The sequence below is a fragment of the Primulina eburnea genome, chromosome 10, assembly GCF_022965805.1.
Source record: "Primulina eburnea isolate SZY01 chromosome 10, ASM2296580v1, whole genome shotgun sequence".
Classification (NCBI taxonomy): domain Eukaryota; kingdom Viridiplantae; phylum Streptophyta; class Magnoliopsida; order Lamiales; family Gesneriaceae; genus Primulina; species Primulina eburnea.
The window spans coordinates 34,848,732-34,871,353 of record NC_133110.1 but is presented as its reverse complement, the minus strand read 5'-3'; the positions used below and the strand labels follow the sequence as shown (position 1 = coordinate 34,871,353).

The 22,622-nt window shown below is 35.7% G+C and overlaps 1 protein-coding gene across 6 annotated transcripts in view; it reads right to left on the bottom strand.

The window, feature by feature from the left end:
- Positions 1 to 6,064: 6,064 nt before the first annotated feature.
- LOC140803364 (midasin-like) overlaps positions 6,065 to 22,622 on the bottom strand; it is a 68,340-nt gene continuing 51,782 nt past the window's right edge. For 5 of the 6 annotated variants that reach the window (XM_073159222.1, XM_073159221.1, XM_073159223.1 and 2 more), the window contains 36 exons: positions 21,592 to 21,733; positions 21,418 to 21,507; positions 21,042 to 21,165; positions 20,756 to 20,904; positions 20,234 to 20,350; positions 19,702 to 19,851; positions 19,415 to 19,591; positions 19,143 to 19,328; positions 18,866 to 18,967; positions 18,567 to 18,788; positions 18,294 to 18,398; positions 17,550 to 17,631; positions 17,342 to 17,472; positions 17,074 to 17,238; positions 16,626 to 16,701; positions 16,420 to 16,532; positions 13,444 to 13,523; positions 13,262 to 13,375; positions 12,987 to 13,055; positions 12,732 to 12,888; positions 12,418 to 12,581; positions 12,276 to 12,337; positions 11,974 to 12,200; positions 11,623 to 11,856; positions 11,105 to 11,326; positions 10,873 to 11,031; positions 10,559 to 10,783; positions 10,117 to 10,413; positions 9,886 to 10,032; positions 9,360 to 9,563; positions 7,568 to 9,283; positions 7,208 to 7,489; positions 6,880 to 7,059; positions 6,645 to 6,743; positions 6,421 to 6,546; positions 6,065 to 6,339 (listed from right to left, as the gene is read on the bottom strand). In XM_073159222.1, the coding sequence (XP_073015323.1) occupies positions 6,304 to 6,339; positions 6,421 to 6,546; positions 6,645 to 6,743; positions 6,880 to 7,059; positions 7,208 to 7,489; positions 7,568 to 9,283; positions 9,360 to 9,563; positions 9,886 to 10,032; positions 10,117 to 10,413; positions 10,559 to 10,783; positions 10,873 to 11,031; positions 11,105 to 11,326; positions 11,623 to 11,856; positions 11,974 to 12,200; positions 12,276 to 12,337; positions 12,418 to 12,581; positions 12,732 to 12,888; positions 12,987 to 13,055; positions 13,262 to 13,375; positions 13,444 to 13,523; positions 16,420 to 16,532; positions 16,626 to 16,701; positions 17,074 to 17,238; positions 17,342 to 17,472; positions 17,550 to 17,631; positions 18,294 to 18,398; positions 18,567 to 18,788; positions 18,866 to 18,967; positions 19,143 to 19,328; positions 19,415 to 19,591; positions 19,702 to 19,851; positions 20,234 to 20,350; positions 20,756 to 20,904; positions 21,042 to 21,165; positions 21,418 to 21,507; positions 21,592 to 21,733 (6,931 nt within the window). In that variant the 3' untranslated portion in view covers positions 6,065 to 6,303. The remainder of the gene's footprint in view (positions 6,340 to 6,420; positions 6,547 to 6,644; positions 6,744 to 6,879; positions 7,060 to 7,207; positions 7,490 to 7,567; positions 9,284 to 9,359; positions 9,564 to 9,885; positions 10,033 to 10,116; positions 10,414 to 10,558; positions 10,784 to 10,872; positions 11,032 to 11,104; positions 11,327 to 11,622; positions 11,857 to 11,973; positions 12,201 to 12,275; positions 12,338 to 12,417; positions 12,582 to 12,731; positions 12,889 to 12,986; positions 13,056 to 13,261; positions 13,376 to 13,443; positions 13,524 to 16,419; positions 16,533 to 16,625; positions 16,702 to 17,073; positions 17,239 to 17,341; positions 17,473 to 17,549; positions 17,632 to 18,293; positions 18,399 to 18,566; positions 18,789 to 18,865; positions 18,968 to 19,142; positions 19,329 to 19,414; positions 19,592 to 19,701; positions 19,852 to 20,233; positions 20,351 to 20,755; positions 20,905 to 21,041; positions 21,166 to 21,417; positions 21,508 to 21,591; positions 21,734 to 22,622) is intronic. The other variant, XM_073159226.1, reaches the window with a different exon arrangement.

The window sequence follows — 22,622 nt, the reverse complement described above, 5'->3', positions numbered from 1 at the left end:
ATCTATGTAATTGAGAATAAGTCTTACCGCTCATTCTGATTAATATTGAAGTTTTTTAAGAGTTTTAGTTAGGTAGTCTTAAGCCCTACTGAAGTAGGTAATTTCAAATTGCTTGTAATTACTAAATTCTTTTAGTGCAATCCTTCTATGAGGAAGAATGGATGACATAGGAGAATTGAAGCCTCTGAACATCCAGAAACAATCTCATGTAAATTTAATTTTCATTTTACCTTTTTTACATCTCATTTTATAACCCAACTAATTTTTGATAAGTCATTTTTTTCAAACAATTTCAGTCATTCTATTTCTGTACAGTTTTCATTGTTGACTTACTGAGAACTCTACTAACAATAATTTCATTTCAGTTTTGCTAATCCAATTGAAATTTTTGTAACATTGTAGAGAAAAATTTATTCACCCCCACCCGTTTAAATTTATTTTCGATTCTAACAATTGGTATCGGAGCGGTTTAATGCTTGTCTAACATTATTCAATCAAATGGCCTCATTTAGTAAAATCCCGATGTTCTCCAAGGAATATTTTGATGATTGAAATATTAGAATGTAGGCTCACTTAGCTGCTCAAGATGATAAAATATGGTTTGTCATCATAGATGGTCCGATGAAGATTCTGAAAGCAAATAATGTCATTCTGTCAGTGATGGTGCTCTGAAAATGCTAGAAAATCAAAGAATGGAATGGACAAGAGAAGACAAGAAGAAATCTCATTTAGACAGTGTGGTTAAGGACATTCTATACAAGACACTTGACAGAAATACTTTTAACAAAATTCATATTTGTTCTACTAACAAGGACATATGGGAGAAACTAATACAACTATGCGAAGGCAACGATCAAACAAAAGAGAACAAACTGTCTATTGCTATTCAAAAATCTGAGAGTATCAATATGAAGGTTGGAGAATATATGTTAGACTTCGATGAAAGAATGAGCGACATCATTATCAAAACTGGCCGCTCTTGACAAAGAATATGGCAACTGAGAAATAGTCTTAAAAGTATTGAGAGTGCTCCCAAGAAAATGAGATATCAAAACAATAGCTATGTGAGAATCGAATGACCTTAAAAAACTTGAAATGCACGATCTGTTTGCAGACTTCAAGGCATATGAATTCGAATTGGAAACGAGAAATGATGGTGAATCTTCAAAAAAAAGTGACAAAGGTCTAGCTGCTGCAACTACTGAACAAATTGTCTCGAAATAGAAGTCGGTTTAGAAGTTGAGGAGTGATGCAATGTCACTATTTGTAAAGAAATTCGGCAAGTTCCTAAGGAAAAATCGGCAAAACTTCCAAAGCCCAAGCAGATGCAATCACCACAAGAAATATTCCACTAATGAGGACGATGTGTGTTTCAACTGTGGGAAATTCGAGAAGTTCATGAAAATAAACCAGAAAGTGTCGATGGCTGAAGACAGCAAGGTCAAGTGGGTTGATTCTGAGACTAACTGATCCGAGTCAGATTGCTCCACTAGTGAGAGTGATGAAGATGTGGTACAGTGCCTCATGGCCAATGCTGATCTGGAATCTACCCATGATGAGGTATTTGAATTTACCTCGACTAATTTTACATGAGATGATCTCATCACTGCATTCAATGACTTAATAATAAAGTACAAGATACTTTCTCACTCATTCAAGGAAGTGAAAGCAAAACAAGCAAGCCTATTTGACAATGATACTGAGTCTAAATGGGAACATTCAGGTGAAGTGTTAAGTCTTAAGGTAGAAGTTGCAAAGCTAAAAATTGAGAATGAAAGAGAATCGAATGAGCATCAACAGCTTATTTCTGAAATAAGAAATTAGCTGAACCAATTAGCATTTGGAACAATTCGTCGATGTGTCTTGAGAAAATACAGGTGCTGCAAATGAACTCAGGAGACAAAACTAGTCTCGGCTTCAGCAGTAATGATAGTAACCCACTGAGTGTAGTAATCAACCGAAACTGAATATGTGCAAAGATAAATATATTTACTTTTCGAAGTCCACTACGATATATGAATATAAGAAGCCTACTGATCAAGTTGAGAAATTTGTTGAACTAATGAGCAAAGGCAAAAAAATTGTATTGGGTATACAATAGAGAGTTCTTCTGTGAAGCCTGACTAGTCTGGTCACAGATTCAGTCAAGAAATACACAACTTAATGAAGGCTAAACCTTATCGATACTAAAACTGTAAGCATGTTCAAAAGATATACAAGCTGACCAATGATGATAGAAATTCTAAACAATATTTTATTTCCAACACTTATAGAGAAGCACACACACACATCAGGCATTGCATGAACACAATTTTGCACAACCCTTGTTGAACAAATAGAGTTTTGGTCAGTCAGGGTAATCTAAGTGTGGGTTCTAAGGGACTAATCCCGTTTGGACCCAAATAAGATTAGGTATCAGTTGATTTAATTTGTGTATTCAGAACAATGAACGAGAAGGACTGAAGAATTCAGTTTGGTACTTGGAAAGTGGATGTTCAGAGCACATGACTGATCAAGCCCAACTGCTATCTGACTTAATCAATTGTCCCAATATCACCTTCGGTGACAACGATAAGGGTAAGACCGTGGGTAAGAGTAAGATTACTCATGAATACGTAGTAATTAATTATGTATTACTTGTTGAAAATCTGATATAATTTGATTAGTATCAGAAAACTTTGTGTTAATGGTTACTTAGTTGAATTTCGTAATAACAACTGCTTAATTAAAGATTCTAATAATCAAATATTGTTAATCGGGATTAGAAATGAAAATACTTAAAAAAAATTGATTGGAACAGTAATTATCTAGCCTCGCCAACCTATTTTGTTGTTATTAATAATGATAAATAGTTGCTATAATATAAAAGACTAAATTATCTTAATTTTAGATCAATAAATAATCCGCGTAAGTTAAACATAGCTGATGGTTTGCCTAAAATTGAATTTGTTAGGAATCACGTGTGTTCAGCATGTCAGTTAGTTAAATAGATTTGATCCAGCTTTAAAAATAAATGTAGATAACAGATTGATAGATGCTTAGAACTGTTGCATATGGATTTTTTTTTACATATACCTATGATCGGTTGAGCAAGGATGAGTTATATACTTGTAATTGTTGATAATTTTTCTCGAATTACTTGAGTGATATTTCATAGTGGTAAAAATCATACCAGCACCCAACTTAATAAAATTCTTAAAAGTATTCAAAATGATGAATCAACACCAGTAATAAGTTTGCACCTCTTAGAACTAGACAGCAAATGACTAAAGAATTCTTGCATGCTACTTTTATTTCACAATTGGAACTTAAGAAAATCAACAAAGCTTTATAGATAATAGTTGGATTGAAGCTATGCAGGATGAATTAAATCATTTTGACATAAACAAGGTATGGTACTCGGTACCTAGACCATCTTATCAGATAGTTATTGGAACTAGATGGGTTTACATAAATAAACTTGATGAAAATGTTATTATAATAAAAAAATAAAGTAAGACTAGTTGCACAATGCTTCTAACAAGAAGAGAAAATCGATTATGCTTAGTCAGACTAGAGACTATTCGAATTTTTCTCTCTTATGCATTTTATAAAAACTTTAAAGTATTTCAGATGGATGTGAAGAGTTCTTTTCTGAATGGATTGTTACATGAGGAAGTATATGTGGAATAGCCTCCAAGTTTTGTTAATCATATTGTACTTGATCATGTGTTTAAATTAAACAAAGTCTTGTATGATTTAATACAAGAAAGTTTTTACTTGATCATGACTTTACAATTGGCTCAGTGGATAAAACTTTATTCATTTTTAAAAAAAATAATCATATATTGTTTGTACATATTTATGTTGATAACATTATCTTTGAATTCACTTATCTGAAAACTTTGAGAGAAGTTTGCTAAACTGATTTAGGAAAAATTCGATATGAACATGATGGATTAACTGACTTTCTTTCTCAGATTGCAAGTCAAGTAGTTGGATAATAAAATCTTTGTTAGTCAGACAAATTACACCAAAGAACTATAGAAGAAATTCGGTTAGTCTAACTGATCTTATCATTTAGTATTTAGTTTAATGATTTACTTAAATTCTCATTACAAACCATTAATAGTGAAACTGATCAGGCTTCGAACTAATCGGTTACCGAGCCTAAACTGAAGTTATCCAGACGCAAACTGAAAGAGCCAACAGATTGGCCGAACTGAAAAAGCCCAACTGATATATCAAATAACAGTTCAACTGACTGTCCAGCTGATAAGTGATTCAGCACAAGATCTTTGGAAGCCCGGCCAGCCGATGAAGAAGACAACTGATGAAAAGCCCAGCTGACCAGTTCAACTGAATCAGGGAAATCATTTCAGCTGACGAGCAAACTGATTTCACCACATCTGCTCTAAACAGTTGAGCTGACAAAGTTCAGAAGCATCAGTTAGGAGTCAATCAGTTTTCACAACGCGACAAGCTTACCTAATGGAATCCAGTTTTGCGCATTATGGAAAAACAATTGTACTATCAATAGTACAATAATGGACATTGCAGCAAAGATTAAAGTCGAGACATTCCAGAATGGCTGTCATAAAAGACGAGACACAAATTTTGAAGAACAGATTCAGTTGCAACGAACATATTTGATGTGTCTTGATGTACGGTCACCTTGCCACTATAAATAAAGACCAAGACCATCAACGAACTAAGTGGGGTATATTTAATTCAGAGTTTTGATGACTTTTTCAAAACACACATCATTTAATCAGCTTACAAGAAGCAACAGCCCAGATTTGAGGGAACACTTCAACATGTTACCAACTTAGATTAGAAGCACAATTCCCTCAGTGTGTTAGAACACTTTCGTGTCGTATTCATAGATCAGTTCTCATACACACACACACCATCACTCACATATGCACAAAGAGTTAAGATTATTGAATAGCTGAGTGAGTGTTGCAAAAAGACAATAAACTTGTGTACGTAGTCTTTGACACATAGACGTTAAACAAGATTTGGCTGAAAGGTGCTGCCTTCAATCTAGGCTAGGGGTTCAGATTAGGCAGTAGCGTAAGTCCTAAACTGAGTGAGTTTGTACAAAGTGTTGTATAAATCAAAGTCTTTTAGTGGATCCTACCCGAGGAGGTAGAAAGGATGAAGTATGAACAGTTGAAGTCTCTGAACATCCATAAAATCTCCGTGTTCATCGTTTAAATTATTCTTTAAGTATTCTATCTATTAGTCAGTTTATTTCCGCACTAAATTAGTTAACTGGTTGATATTGACCACAAGATTTTTGAACTCAGTTTATCACTAAACTGATTCACCCTTTCGAAAATATTTGAAAGTCTTGAAGTGTTTATTCAACCCCCTTCTAAACACTTGCACCCGTCAAATCGATTCGTTGGAACACTCTAGACATGTTGCCCTAACCACAGCATCAAAGATTCAGGAGATCTCAACAAAATCTGCAACAAAAACTTGAGAAAACATGAAGAATATGCACAAATTTTCACAGCTTGAGCGATTTTATGATAAAAATCACATCTCTCTCATTTCTTATCATACAATTACGAATTTGCTATCGAACCAAAGATAACACAGAGTATTACAAATCATATGTTGACAAAATTTCCAAAAAAACAACCTATAAGTCTCAGAATTCAAAATAACAGAGGCGGTGATGCAACACACGAATACTGATATTCCTGCCCGAATATAAGCAGATTGCATGGGACTCTGCGAGAAAAAAACTCCGAGAGGAATCATGTTTTCTTATTGTTAGACTACTTGAATCAGTGTTCGCCTACTGATCTTTCGTAGGATCTTGTTGACGTGAGATATTCTTTCTGGAAATTAAATATGAAGAGGAACATCCACTCTTATGCGTTGCAAGAAGGGGTGGAGATGGGACGCAGTTGATATGGACAAATAATTATTAGATCTTGATTTCAGATATGACATGTAAAAAAATAGCTTAATTCGGATACCTAATTTCCAACCTTGCAAATAAATAATTATTAGAAAAAAACATCTAAAAATTTCCCTCTTTTAAAAGCCTTTTTCTGTTTGAAAATCAAAACCATTTTATGTATGGACTTATTTGCAGATTGTATAAAAGACCACTTTATGTTTGGAATTAATAGTAGGTTCTAAAAAGCATGAAGTATAATGAATGGGCTTTTTCAAAATAAATTTTAGAAAATATAAAAAAAAAGGGAACATATATAAATTTGAGGATGTACAGAAGACCACGGCACCGTCCCCTCCATTAGTGTGAAAATGTCTAAATTCGGGCAAAACGTAGATACTTCCATATCATTGCTCCCTTGAGTATTGCATAAGCTCGAACCACTGAATGGAACAAGTATTTCGATCAGGTTTCACATTCAAGAAAGGTAGAACATTATCGGATTATTATCACTCGAAACTTACTTGTCTCAACAGATCTGCAAGTGTCCTGGGAAGTGCTTCAATGTTCTTCAGAACAACATAGAACGGGAAAGGAAATGAGTCTAAATATCTGGACAACTTTACCTCGCTACCCTCAAAAGTATATTCCTGAAAGGTACAATTATATGAGTATCCTTGGAAAGCGGGGGATAATATTACCTATTATTAAACTAAATTATGAGACCGATGGCATAGGCATAAATTACCGGACGGTCTATGATGGACTCGTTTGGGCTATCAATAAGCAGGAATGCAACCATGCGTTTTGGGCTCAAGATATCTCTCACATAATGTTTCAATTTTTCCTGTGAGGAGTGGAAAAATAATAAACCATAACAAGGTGGTCAATTGAAAAAGAACACAAATATGCTTATTCATCTGTTTCTTTTCGAAAAGAAAAAAGAAGAAAAAACAGAACTTAGAACGTGATGAAGAGTTTACCTTCTCAGTAAAGTGGCCATCCGCTATAATCAGTACAAGCTGCTGGAGAGGATTGTACCCTGAAGGTAGTCGTGCATGCATGGCTGCAGTGTCCAGCATGTTGTTCAGATATTTCAGTAGATCAATCATGGGTTCGTTGGCGATTGTGTTCTCTTGCTTAAAGGTCAAATTTGATATCATCTGTCCCACGGTAAAAATGTCAGCAAGTATGATTTAGATGGTAGAAAGCATTGGTTAAACTTAAAGTATCTTATCCTTAAAAGAGTCTGACATATAAGAAGATGCTTTTCAATTGTAACAAATTAAAGTCAGCGGTAGAGAAACGGACCTTGATCCCAGCGTCAGCAGTAAAAGGCTGGTCAAAGTCATGCAGCAATTTGATGTTACCCTGCTTCCCAAAACTTGCAACAGCCATTTTTCCCACATCCAGCTGGGACATTGCACGACAAACTGTCACCAATGCTTCAATGGCAACACCTCCACAACGGCCTTCTGACATGCTGCGGGAATCATCCACAGCAATGACAACTTGGTAATCACGTTTACTCATCCGGGTCCGCCGGAGCCATATATAATCTTTCATATAATGGCTGGCAAGGAATGCAATTACCTGGAAATTCAAATATGAGATGGATCCAATCATACAACATTGAACACAGTTTCAAAAATTATATCACAACACAATTACCTTCTTCATGTTAATTTTTTTGCCAGTCCTGTAATCCCCTTGGAGCCTGCTAGCTTGAGTGGGTTCCATGACCAGACGTAACTGTTCGGATAACTCCTGAGACAACCTTGTCGTGAGCAATTCATATCTTTTCCACATAGTGACTGCATCATTCCTCACTTCGTGGGATTGCTCAAAGCAATGGGCTTTACCGAGCTCATCATCACTCACTGGAAACTTGGTAAGTTGATTGAAGTCCTCACGCATGAATGATTTCAGTACAGATACTGAATTCTCTGACACTGTAGTATGATCTAGGCCATGAACATCATCGCCTTCTATGGATTTTTCCAGCAGCTTCTCTAAATCCGACTTACCTTGCTGCTTTTTAAAGTCATCTACAGAAGGAAAAGCTGAAATTTTGTTAGGGCCAGCTTCAGAAGTTTGCTCGTCAATTTTAATATCCATGGACGAATCTTGCCCATCAGTGTTTCCTGTATTATCCCTGTTAGCATCATTTTGAGCTATATCTCCGTTAATTTGGTCAGCTGTTGCAGGTCCAAGTGCTTGAGTTGTGCCCTCCTTATATTCAGCAGTATATCCATATTCATCTACGTTATCGTCCATAAAATTATCCGAATTTTCTATTTGATCCTGAAGGTCAAGAGACACTTTAACTCTCTCTTTCCATCCATCAAGAGCATTGCCAACACTGCGACAAGGGTTCGGTTGAGATTTCTGAAAAACAGACTCTGAATGAGGTAGTGATGTTCTGCGTTGTTCCTGACTTAATTTCTTCCCATTTGCAGAGTCGGCAACCCTCACTTCGAATTGCGAGGAATTGTGTAGACTACTTGCTGGAGCAAGGTCATTCTTAATTTCACTAAAATTGGATAACATATCATCAGCTGCAAAATCTCCTATATCAGCATGCTCAAAATCTTCGCTAGGTTGTCCCAAAGATTGAGCAGTCGCAATATTGTCATGTACCAAATTAGTAGCAGATTGAAAAACATCTTTCCCTGGCATCCTAATATCCATTCCTGTATCCTTTTCAAAGCCTTTCTCCTCAGTGGCGGCTGTTTCGGAACTCTTGCCAGAATGCTCCAAGTCTGTGTTTTCCGGGTATTCTTGCATTACGTTACTCTTTTCATCATCATCCTTTGCATCCAAAACATTCAAATCATCTGATGATTCACCATCTTCCATTGGATCGGCAGTTTCTAGCTCATCCATGTGAACATCATCTTCAGTCCCTTGATTCTGCTCATCAAGATTTATCCCTGAGGGATCTGAAAATGCTTCGTCTTTGTCTATATTCATATCTTCTGCACCATCACAACCTTCTTCCTTTACATTTTCGTTTTTTTGTTCACTAGATATGTTTGCATCAAGATCTCCAGCATCCTCAATAGCAGCGTCAAAATCTTCCCCGGCTCGAAGCTCTTCATCATTCGAAGTTTTGTCTTTCACAGATGGCCCATTCTCGTACTTCTCATTTGAACGGTGATTCTCATCATCATCATCCACACCACCAAGTTTCTCATCAACTACGTCTTTGTTTGAACCAGCTTCTCCCACGGCAGAATCCAGTTGGTCATCTGGATCATCTTCATTTCCATCATTTCCAGAATCCTCACTAACACTAAATGAATCTCCATCGAAGTCCTGTTCCATTTCTATCCCTTTTTCATTTGTACTTGGAATGTCAGACATAGCATCTCTCTCCTCATTTTGCTTCAGATTAAAAAGAAAAAAATTATCACATGACATGTTTCGTTGTGAAAACAGAAGTGGTCAGATCATTTCATACCTTATCAGAGGTTCCAAGGAGCTGATCTTCATCATTTATTTGATCACTGACATCATGCAGTCCCGAGCCCTCACCCATACCAGTTCCCTTTCCATCTTGAGTTGTTTCTTTCACAATCTCATTTTCTTCATCTTCAGTAGTGCCAAATCCTTTGGAAAATAATGAAGCAAAAATGTTGGCAAGCACATGAGCCAACATACACACCTACGTGCAAGGGAAATAAGGTGGCTTAGACATACAATCCCATTGTTATAAAAGCAACGAGCCATCTCAATCTCTGCCTTGCTTCCTTCTTCCAGTTGAGAACAAAAGTAACTTATTCTTCCACTTAAGAAAAAAAGCAACTTATGCTGGCCGCAGCATCAGATATTACAAGCAAGCCATAATTGAGGTTATCATATTTTTTCATATTGTTCAATTATTTTTCTCACTTATTTTTCAAACAGCCAGCCTACTTTCTTCGTGTATCATCCACTTAACAGATAAAAAATAATTCAATTACATATAGAAGTTCACAAAAACTTACCACACTGTGGATCTCTAGAAAATCACTCAAAAGATTATCGCCAAAGGCCAGTATCACTTCCAATAGGGTATAGAGATGTCCGAAATGTTCAAAAAGGATAGAAGTTACACTAGAATTTCCATCTCCATAAGAGTTCAGCAGTCCTACCTGAGAAAATAATAAGATCAGGCAACAATTTAAATATCAAAAAATTGAAATTCTCGAAGGAGAATACATAATGCATGAACTTACAGCAGATTGAGTAGTCTTGATAACATCTCCACAAATGAGGTCCAACTGTAAAAGCTCTATATCTTTTTCAAATAAGGTTTTCCACTTCTTCATATCTATCAGTGACTCTTCAGTAAGAGCAAAATCACACTTCAAAGATGCAACTCTCTGAAATACACCCAGGACATTCTTATATGTGCCCTTGAGGGCATTTAATTCAGTTGCATTTCCATCACCATGATCGGTATTCCTGTCACCACTATTTGGGAGATTTCTTTCTTGTAAAGAAGAATTAAACTCTTCAGAAATAATTTGAACCTGAAAATTGTTGGGAGTGCTCAAATTGGAGTTCTATCAAGCATTTTTTCATCGAAATTCGAAAATAATATCATGTTCATTTATCATTACAAAATCCATCAAGCTCAAAGAGCAGCTGCATTATTAGTATAGATTTAGCATTTACCTTTGAAAATAAATCTTCGAAATGCCCAAGCAGAATATCTGTAACAGCCACTTTTCCATCTTCTGTATCATGGAGTGCGGAAAGATCGTTTTTGAAGGTCTTAATTAACTGAAAGTTTTCATTTACCAACAGCTCCATTTCTTTAGTCACGCCATAAGGTTGCAACTTAATTTCATTCATTGCTATATTTCCATTACTTCCCAGGAGATAGTGATCCAGCAAATTCTGTCGGTAAGTGTCGGTTAAAATAAGATATCATTTTTCAAAATTCAAACCGATATAGATGCCCAGCAGCATGATAATTATGCATATACCTTAGATTTCTGAAAGTCGGGAAGGATGTTCTGAATGAACAAACGAATCTTTTCAGCTCCACATTTGACAGTTGAACAAGTGCTCAGATGAGTGTTCTCAACTGTTAGCAGCAACAAATGCGCTTCATACATCATGGTACAGAAACCATCGAAGAGTTGCTGCAACAGTTGAAGAATAAGAGGTCAGACTTTGAGGGAAAAGAATATCAGCTAATTACTTCAGGTAGAGTACCTTTTGTTGCCACATGCATTTGAAAGTGGGGTATTGGTTCTTCGAAAAAGAGAAATCGCTGATGGTGTCCTTAGCCGAATGAATGGAGTTTGAGAACATATTTGATAATGGCAGCATGCATTGTCTCAAGCACTTAAGTTGTTTTGCAAAACGATATAAAGCAGACCTTTGCTCTTGTTGAATCTCAAGTAGATGATCAACATAAGAACCGGATCTTTCAACCTATATATGAGAGGATAATATTACATCACCACCAAATGAAATACACAGAGGAACCAAATATCTTTTTATTCAATAATAAATTTCGAAACTACCGTACTAAGAAAGATAGAGATGTTTTTTGACAAGGAAAACAGGGAAAAATAATACAGCAATCCAAGAAAAAGATCTTATATCATCTTCTTTACGGGGTCACCGAAAAGATCATTAAAGTTATACCTAATAACAAACTATGTACTGAGATTTAAACAACAAAATCGACGAGTTCATCAAATTGAAATAATTTATCTACCATGTACCTGTACGAGACTAAAATCCTTATGGAAATTCTGACTTATTTGCTCCAGAGTTTGCATGGAAGAAATGCTCTTGAAATAGTATTTATTGGCTGCATGCCATATAGATTCATTGGATGAGCTCTGAAAGGGGTCGATATCACAATCGGAATTTCCAGAAGAAATATCACTTTCAAACAGCAGTAAATGTTGCACATCATAGGATGGCTGCAGAAGCCAGGATCTCCTAAATTCATCCTACATGATAGCAAAGTAGTATACTGATTTCTAAGATTCAAATGTAAACTGGACCCATATGGTCAAAATAAATTCAAGAATAACAAAAATAAAATAAAAAATATACGGCAATATAACCTTTACAAATGTTCTACGCTTGGACAAGCCGCAATTATCGAGGAGACTTAAAAGGTCAGAGAATGCTCTCCTTTTCCTCAAATTCTTATGTTTATTCTCCCAAAGTTCAACAGAGTGAAGTAGAGAGGTGTAAATTTTCCCAATTGTATGCCATGACTGTTTTCTTTCCCAGTACGAAAGGCGTGATGAACGTGAAGGAATATCGCAGTTGATGTCATCCATAATTTCTGCATAGTTTGAAAGCATTTAAACAAACAATGAAAAGGGACATATGCAAAGTAAGGTTCGAGATTGGAGACTACCTCCTATACTGTGCACAGTCAACTCTACAGTGTCCCACCAATTGGCAAACCACGCCGAGCTGCTACAAAGGGTTATGGTTTAATCCTTCATGCAAAGTTGCTGAAAAAAACATACATGAAACAAAAGGAAATAAAAGTCCACCTGTCATTATCTTTACACTGTGTCTGATTGCAGACAGTATCAAGAAGATTCCTTCTGATATCATAGGGATCAGGGAGGTGGCCAATGCCTTGAATAGATTGGTTGTTTATATCAGTCCGAGGGAATTGTTCAAGAAAAGGCATCAGAGGTTGTTGGAGTAGGTCCTGTAAAGATAAGACGAAGATAAATTAGAAGGGACAGAAAGGGAAATGGGCATGTATCGATCAGCGAACAAATGACGACATATACAAAATAGGTCACAACATTTAATACATTGACTCAAAATCTCTCGTGTATAGAAGTCATACACTTACCATAAACTTTTGTACGATCTTTTTAAATTTTTGTCTGGTTCTTTTCATGTTTTCAAAGGCCAAGTGATTCTCAATGCGGTCCCAACGGCACAACTTCAAAACTTCTGTCAACTCCATCTCGATGTTTCTTCTATTTGTTTGGATGTGTTCCAAAATTCTTTTGCAAATAAAGAAATATTAACTTTCAAAAAAACCACATAAGATGTTACGAAGCAAGCTTTATGGACCCCGAATTTCAGGGAACTGGACTCTTACCTTGGCAAGAATTGCACACAGAAGCCAAAAGTATTGTATAGAATTTTCACATTCTCCTCTTGACAAGGGCTGCACAATTCGTTAGAGACATTACTAACACAATCTTTATCCTTCAGAAATAAATAAAATGACTTCACATGCAAACTATTGAATGAAAACAGAAGGTTATGTCTATCTGCCACAGAGACAAAGCGCCAACATAACGGCAAGAAAATAGCTCAAAGACTACTTACTACACAGAAAACCCAAAACAAAAACATGCAATTCCACTTTACCTTACATGAGACATCTGTCTTATCTCTTTGCTGATATGCCCATGGAGAGAGAGAAGTAATTGAAGTTGCTTTTTAAAGTCACCAACCCTGGATGTCCTAAAAAAATCTTCCATGCTGCATATTTATTTAGTATTAGCAATTTCTCAACCAAAATTCAAGAACAATAAAGACCAAACACTAGCCTTCCAATTGTTGATAGCTTGTATTGATTGATATCATCGGTATGGCTACGTTGAAAAACCGAGTACAACGGAAACCACAGCTGCAAGGAAGCACAAGACGAAATTAAAATATCACTTGCACAACAGGGCATGAAAAAGAGAGTTTGATTGCATAAAACTAAAGTTTGATTAGGTAGGAGCTATGAAACTATCCAATTGTACTAAGCTTGGATTGCATATCAAGTTAATGTCACTAAAAGCTTATCTTTATAGCAAAATAGACAATGATAAATTGAATATTTTAATGAACACCAATAAAGGCACAATTAACTGTCAAATGAAACCGAAATTACAACTTGAATTTCCAAATGCATGAGAAATGAAGTCGTGCTATATCATATATCCTAGTTTTGAGTTGAGATACTTGGTTCATATGATTGTCATTGTAGGCGAGAGAAGGGAAGTCAGATGTATGTGCAATAGAAGAGCTAGTGTGTGGAAGAAACCAGATAGGTAATCAAAAGGCGGAAGTGAAATGGTTGAGAGATGGGGATCAAAACACAAAATTATTCCATTTCTTATTAAATCATAATAGGGGTAGGTCATCTATCAATAAGTTAAAGCGGGCAGATGGGTCGGTAACGTCATCTGGTGAGCAGATAGAATCGGCCACTGTTGAGTTCTTCATAAACTTATACAGCAAATCTGATGAAAGGGGTTGGGGAATAGGATAGTAATGATGCCTATCGATAGTGAGTCTCAGTACCTTTCAGAGGAAAAGATTAAAGAGCAGTGTTTGAAAATGATGGATCAAAAGCTCCGGGTCCAGATGATTTTATAATGGTATTTTATCAGGAATGTTAGGATATTGTTAAGGAAGATTTGTTGAAGGTTTTTAATGAATTTTTTGAGAAAGGTGATATAAATGTATTACCAATGAGACATACATACGTCTGATAAGAAAAAACAAGATTCTGTAAAGATAAAAAACTCTAGGCCTATCAGCTTCACAACCAGCCTAAATAAGTTTTGCAAAAATCTTGTAAGTTAGATTGAAGAAAATTTTACCCATCACAATAAAAGAGACTCAAAGTGCTTAAATCGAAAGGAGACAAATTCTTGATTTTTGTTTTATAGCTAATGAGGTGGTCGAAGAGCTGAGGTATAAAAAAAAAAAGAGGTGGGTGTTTAAAATCGACTTTGAGTAGACTTATGATAATGCGGATTGGGGCTTTTTGAATTACTTTCTTCTAAAAAAGGGTTCGAAGAGAGATGGAGAAATGGATTCGGGGTTGTGTCTCGATTGTTTCATTCTCGATTCTTATCAATGGCAGGCCGAGTAAATTCAAGGGTGAGAAAGGCCCTAGGCAAGGTGATCCGCTCACTTTTTTTATTTCATTTGATAGTAGACCTGCTGATGACTCTCTGTTCTTTGTCAAAAATGATAGTCATTTGCGGTTTTTGGGGGGGATCTTGAATTCATTTTGTCAGATGTCATGATTAAAGAACAATATGGAAAAGAATGCCATGTTAGGCATTAATTGTGAATAAGAGGTAGGGTTAGCTCGGGAGCTAAGTTGGGGAGGGAGACATGGCCAATTAAATATCTAGTGGTTTCATTAGGCGGAAATCTCATGAAAATTTCGTTCTGGGAAACTGTTTTCACTAAAACGTCTAAGAAGCTAGCGAGTTGGAAGCAAGTGTTTTTGTTTAAAGGAAGATTAAATTTGATTTCCGCGGTGTTGAATGCTCTATCAATGTACTTCATGTCTTTTTTAGGGTCCCAGAAGGTATAGCGGAGATTATGGAGAGGACCGTGATGGATTTTCTATGGGATGGAGCGGATGGAGACTTACATTGTCATATGGTTGCATGAGAACATGTCTGTAAACCGCGAGAAAGAGGAAGGTTGGGTGTTAGAAACATCTGACTAAGCTGCCAACTTCTGAGATGATGAAATGTGCTTTGTGTCCAAATTGGTGTGTGTTATGTCGGTGAGAGTTGGAGACTCAGGACCATATACTTATTCACTGTCCTTTCACAAACGATCTTTGGTTCAGAGCTTTGGAGGAGATGGGTTTGTTGTGGGTAGTTCCCAGATATTCACACGAACTATTTGTTATCTTGGACGTGAACTTGACAGAAAGGGTAGAATTTTTTGGATAGTAGTAGTTTATTGTACTTGCTTATCAGTATGGTTGGAGCATAATAGAAGGATTTTTTACAATCTAGAAAAGTCTGTTGAAAAAAGTTTGAGATAAGATAAAGATTTGGACATCTATCTGGATGGAGAAGCATGTAGAGTTTAAGAACATCTCTATCTAAGACATATTGAGGGATGAGAGTTATATAAGTTGTTGATATGATTAGGACATGTCTTTCCTTCTTGTTCGTGTATGGATTAGTTGTACGTAGGAGTGGTATACCATACTGTACCGAAAATCCTATACCGTATATCGTACCGAAAATTACGATATACGAAAAATTCATACCGATATCGTACCGAAATTTCAATACACATAACTAGCATACCGATTATACCGAAATTGTACGGTATACCGAGATTTCGATACGGTATCGGTATATGCCATTTTATACCGGAAAAAACCTTACATTTTAAAATTTTTATAAATTTATTGTTTTAAAATATTATATATTTTAACATTTTTGTATATTTTTTCGGTATTTCGATATTCCGGTATATACCGAAATTTTCAAATTGCATAATATTACCGTACCGAAAAAATCGGTATTGTTACCATACCGTACCGAAATCTTCAGTATACCGATGGGAAATTCGACATTTTTTTGGTACGATAATCTCGGTATACCGAAAATTCGGTATTTTTTCCCACCTCTAGTTGTCCGCCACGTGTAATTAATAGCTATTAATCAATTAATATAATATTGTTTCTTATTAAAAAAAATTGTCATTGTAAAGAAAAGTTCACTCCATCGCTTCAACTTGAGAGTAGAAACAGGAAATTAGAATCCTACTTTTGCAGCACTTCTTTCAGTCTGAGATTCAACTTCATCGAGCAGTGCAGGCCAAGATTCAAACTCCAACTTATGCCATGAAGAAATCACAGCAAAAATTGGTTCCAGTTGATCTAGAAATACAAAATTCAGAGGGACAACGAACAATATTATTTATGTTCCATCAGAAAGCCAAAAAATAATGCATCTGAAAGTACGTAAGTTACCTGAGAGAGGAAATTTCACAACTGTTTCTTGCGCACTTCGTACCCTGCTAAGCAGGAACTGCAAACCCGAAAGAGCCTTCAAAAAGAAAATTAAATGTCAAGGATCTAAATCAGTTGACCATGTTATTGCGTTAGAACATCTAATACAAATACAGATCAAGAACAAATGATCTTAGGATTACTTGAATATAATATATTGTAAAATTGTCAACATGGGACTCTGGGAGCGGATCTTGATATGGCCTAAACAGTCATCTCAAGTCCGCACCTACTGTTCAAAATCAAGAGTGTTCATTCTAGAATAGAACACAGTATATTGGACTAATATCTTGTGATATCAAATTCCATCTCTCACCAAGGAACGAGAATTTCACCCCCAGTGGATATTGCAGATTTTCACTAATTGCCATGTAACTCTCTGTAGTAAACAACTACTAAAATATTATACCTTGGCAAGTGGAGTGTCAAGAGGTAAAACTAAAATCATGTCAATAACTTCCAAAATTTTTTGAAGAGCAGGATGATCATCCCATTCTTTCAACAGAAACAATATTCGCTGCTTAAGAATGGAAACTGGCTCAACCAATTTAGCCAACACGGACGAATTTGAATCCTGAAATGAGAACCGAATAGAAAGGAAACATAAGAAAAGTTTTTAGAAAATACCGGGTCGTAAGAAAATTAGAAAAGAAAACTTTATGGAAGGAAAAAGTCACCTTATAAAAGTTGTATGAAGAAGTCGATTTTGTAGAATGACCGAACTTATTAGCATGCTCCAAACAGAGGCGAAGTAAATGCTCTGGAGCAATCTTCGCATCGAAAATGGAGGAAAATAATCCGTTTAAATCTGAAATCAAGAGAACATGAGAATTTTGATCAAGTACGAAAAAAATTATTAGGGACGAATCATGCAATAGAAATCACCCTGCATCATTTCCATTCCAAGCATATAAGTGCCATGAAACGAAGACAATCTCTCAGCATCAGACACTTGACTACTGCAAAACTGATTATGAAATTTTGTCAATCAGTATGTGTGAGAAAATGAGGTTAATGATGTTCAATAAGATTCTACAGAAAAATAAAAGTCAATGAGATCCACTCAAAAGTGACATAAATGAATCAAGAACAAACAATAGCATTCAGCTTCCCTAAACTCAAACTACATACTGTGCTTCCAACATATATCCCAACTAGATGATAACTTAAGCTTGCATATCATGACAAATCTGTTCTTAAGCTCGGGAAATACGGGCATGTTGTAAAATCACACAACAATTACCATATTAGTTGGTAATACAAAAACCAGCACAAAACAAGAAACATAATTACATGCAATAACTACTATTCAGATGAGAAAGACATGTATTACAGTCTCCAGAATTTAATGAGCGTACGCAGATGGCACAACAGCTTCAGCATAGTTCCACATCCATAATGAACAAATTTGAAGATGCCCACAAAAATCGATGGTCCAGTTAAATTGAAAAATATCAATATTTCTTTTAGTATATTTGTTTGCAGATGAAAACAAATTTTTTAGAGGATAATTTCTGTTTTGATATGAATGTTGGCATTTAGACTTGTAGAACATATTTTAGGTTTGCCATTATGAACTTGCACACACATTAAGTTTTGGAATCCGAAAAATGTTCCTAGTAAGCTTACTTTTTTAATAAGCTCCATCGAACCAAATAACTGATTGTGAATGTTGACCATGTCACCCAAATCGGATTCTTCAACTAAGTTCCAATCATTCTCCATAGTTTCAATCTGCAAGGAGAAAATGGTACTCCCTCAGATAGATCTCACGCTTTGATGTGTACACCCACAAATTCATATGCATGTCCATTGAAAAAATAATGATTATAAGATAGATGTTTGTGTTTCTGTTACTGCAGGGACAGACAGAGGGCAAGATTGGGCCCAAAATATTTTTACCTTCCCATCTAGTTCTTCAGAAAGCATCTCCTGCCACTCTAAGAAGCTCTCTTTTGCAAGCAAATTTGAAAATTTTGATACATCAATTTGTGTGATGCTCTCTATCTTGAATGCACGAGCTCTGAATCTGAACCATTGAGCCTCCTTTGTCTTTATCTGATGTTTCTGATCCATCCAATCCAACCAACAGCAGGAAACCTTATCAAATATCTCTTGCAAGACCTGACAAAACATGGTACAGCATCAAATCATTGCAATGGATGAACTACTGGCTCATTAACACAGGCAGGAATTCTCACCTTAAAGGAAGCATCACAAAGAATATGTGCATCAGCTGCAGAAATTTTAATTTGAGCCAGAACATTGTGGTAAACAGCAATATTGAATCGAAAACTTGAGTCCTGCTTAACAGATACAAAAATATTAAGCACCGTGATAATTCAGAAGAGTGGTTGAATAGCATGGTCATCCCCTGACTTCATATCAGCAGACCATGATGCTCATCACTAATACTAAGTCACTGGTTAGAACTAAAAGGAAACTCAAATTTCCCAAATACAGCACAAAACCACATACCATTGTATCACAAACCACGTCACAAGTAGAGATGGTTATTTTTTTCAGCAAATTCATGTTTATTTCCGCAATATTCATTGATAAATCAATATCATGAATCGAAAGCTCCGGCTTCCCCCCAACGTTCACTGAAATTATTTTTGAGGCACAGCCTCTAGGGAATCTCATAAATTCATAGATTGCACCCTGTCGAAGACACTTCCAGAGTCAAAGGCAAAAGATATGCAAAAGAAAAAAGATAATTCTGATAAAGAAACATATCTTCAACTAACCAGCCACATCTCCATATTCTGCTCTCCATTAGCATTGTACTCTTTATACAGTACACAAGGAACAAAGAATGACAAGCCTAATTTCATTTCATAAATTGCAGCCTGAACAGGTTCAATTACATCAAGGTATGCTGAGTATTCATTTGATAATCGATCAATGAAGCACGATGTTGTCCCCTGATAATTAAAAAAATTTAAAGAAGAGAAAAAAAAACAGATTTGTTTGTATACAAAGCAGACAAAATACAAGAATTAACGGAAAATACTTGATCACCAGTTAAAACTACCTGCCAATTACGCAATTGGTCAATGAACAGTTCAGCTCTCGGACTTGTAACATTCTTCGTCCAGTCAACCAAAGTTGCAACCAACTTAAGAAAATCATTGCATTCATGCTTCAATTTTTTAAATTTTTCAGGATTGGGACGAAAGACCATCTGATACAGGAGTAGACATAGTAGGTATATGTTAGAATTGCTCTTCCACACAAAAGACATAATAATAATAATTAAAATGATGAAAGATCTCAAGGTATGAAAGACCTCTATCACAACATTTTTGTTATAGCATCAACTTGATGCAAATTATATGAACTAACACTAGGCCTTTATTATTTACAGTTGAGATTCAGTATCTTGACTCTAACTTATAACAAAAGGGAAAAATCATTTCAGAACCTTTAAGTGTGGAAGGGAGCTTGGAGGAGATGAAAAGATGAATAAAATCAGCTATTAGAACACAATTCAACCTTTTCATTCATGCTTATAAAATACACAAAAAATATATATTTATCAGAAGAAAAATCGTAGACTCGTGGACCTTTCTTCTCAGTGTTCTCCTCTCAGCGTGGAGTCTTTCTAGCAAGTTTATTCTGCTGAAAATACTAGCTTCTCCCAGCGGTGTACTTCCAGCTAAATACATACATTCTTTCCGAACCTGTGATAACGAAGAGATCAGAAAATAAAATAAATCCAAAACTAAGGCAAAGGATAAAAAAATGAAACTTAAAATAAACTATGAATCCAAGGATTTGTCTCAACTCTTCCCGAACCACAAAGTAAATATCAGAAGTAACCATAATCAATTGCTGCATTTAAGGTATACAGCCCAAAATATACTAAACCACAAACTATTAGATCATACATACAATTTGGACAAATAAACCCTCAAAAATAGAATTCATTTGTCTCACGATTCGTTAATCTGTGTGCAAGAAAGAGGTAGACCCTTAACCTTACATGGAGAAAATTATATTGTATCAACTGACATGCAGGTGCGCAGAATTGTATAGTGTGGGTGAATTTTCGCTGCAAGAATCAAATGATGGACTCATGGACAAACCTCAATCTCGAGCTCGAGTGAAGCTATCATTTCTTTGAGTTCAGAACACTTGATAGAATACTTTACAGTTGGATCAAGGTCATCACAGCAGATCAAAAGATTGTAACGCAAGCAACCAATTCGCAACAATGCATAACCGAGACTTTGCTCTACATCAAAAAAGTTTCAAGTGAAAATGTGAGGACAAATATATATTAAACAGACAGGAAAGAAAATGCACAAGATGAGGCAAAGTATCACCACCTAAAATGTATAACCAAAATGTAGTATTATAGTATGTACTAACCATCAGAGGGGCATAGAGGATAAAGTTCATTCAGCAACGGCTCAATAAAGGAATCAATCCATGATGTAAATACATGGTGGTTCGATGAACCCAGAAGAGAAACCAGATTCTTGATATTTTCTTTCTGCAATACACCAAGTCACACAGGTGGACTTAAAACCAAGGAGACAAAGACAACATAATATTGGGCAAGAAACTCTCACGCAATCTAAAGGCTAAAAATTGAATTTTCAAGGGTAACTATCTCTAGTGCCAAATGCAATGTCACCGAACAAATAAAAAGTTCACACCTAAAATCACAAAAGCATATCCACAAAATACCTCCTGAAAGTGAAATTTATGACATACAAAATGGTAAGCAGTAAAAGAGAGGTACCGGGTTCTTCGATCTCTGGATTGATTGGAAGGCAGATCTGATTTTGGCAAAACTGGAATCTTCAAATGATTTTTTGTGCGCATAAATAATCTACGAGTAAATACAAAGAGGGACGTCAACAGGATGTGCCAACGCTTTCCACTGAAAATGATTTCATCAAATCAATAAGAATACCTGCTGGAAGAGAGAACGTGCAGCAGAGAGCAGCATGTCGTGTGATTTAACCGCATTTGCAGAACTGTGCCAAATATTATGTGAGGCAACCCTAAGCTTGAGCATATATGCCAGATACTCTCTAACTGATCCGGTATTTTGCCTGAGTTTTATAGGAATGCACAAAAGGACCAAATAAATTTGATGAGTGTTGCAAGTATTGAACAACTGATGAAAGAAATAAAAGAAAAAACAAAATAATATTACAACAAGAAGGAACCTCACAATTATTAGTTAAGAGATGAAAAACATTAGCTAGCAACAATTAACTAGAATTACAAGTAGTATCCTTTACGATTTAAGATTCATAGGACACATATAAAAATGGGTACATTGGGCATGTCTATCCAACATATAGAGTTTGAAAATTTGTCTGAAAATTGGAGGGTGGTATTCATATATCAACATAATGTTGATAAGTTTGTTATGATAACTATTAGTTTACCCTTCTTTGTTTAAAATAGAGATTAGGTGGTTGTGTTATCTTTTGGATACAGAAATCTTCTATATATCTTAAAGACATCAGATTGTAAATTTGAGTGATTCTAATCATTGAATAGAATAAATTATACTGTCCAGTGCATCTCGTTTTCTTCTCGGTTGTTAGCTTTTAGATAATGATAACACCAGATATCATGAAATGTCCCAAAATCTGCAAACTAATATTAAAATACTGATGACTTGACAACCAATTGATGGTGATACATGATCCATTTGCAAATTGCATAAACCGTTTAAAATGAGGTGACACAGGTGATTTAGATGATTATTAAAGCATTATGAAGTCTTTGTAATTTGTATATCTACCGTAAAAGGGTAAAGTCCCCTAGCTCAGAGTCAACCTAGTGGACTTCGTTGATTTGAGTCTTGCAGAAGGCAACCAGAAATTAAGAGAGTGGAGTAAATCACGGAAAGAAATTGCAATTAGACAGGTTCCTCATACATACATGATGACTTACAAGAAGAATACTTGAATGAGCTGAAGCAAACTC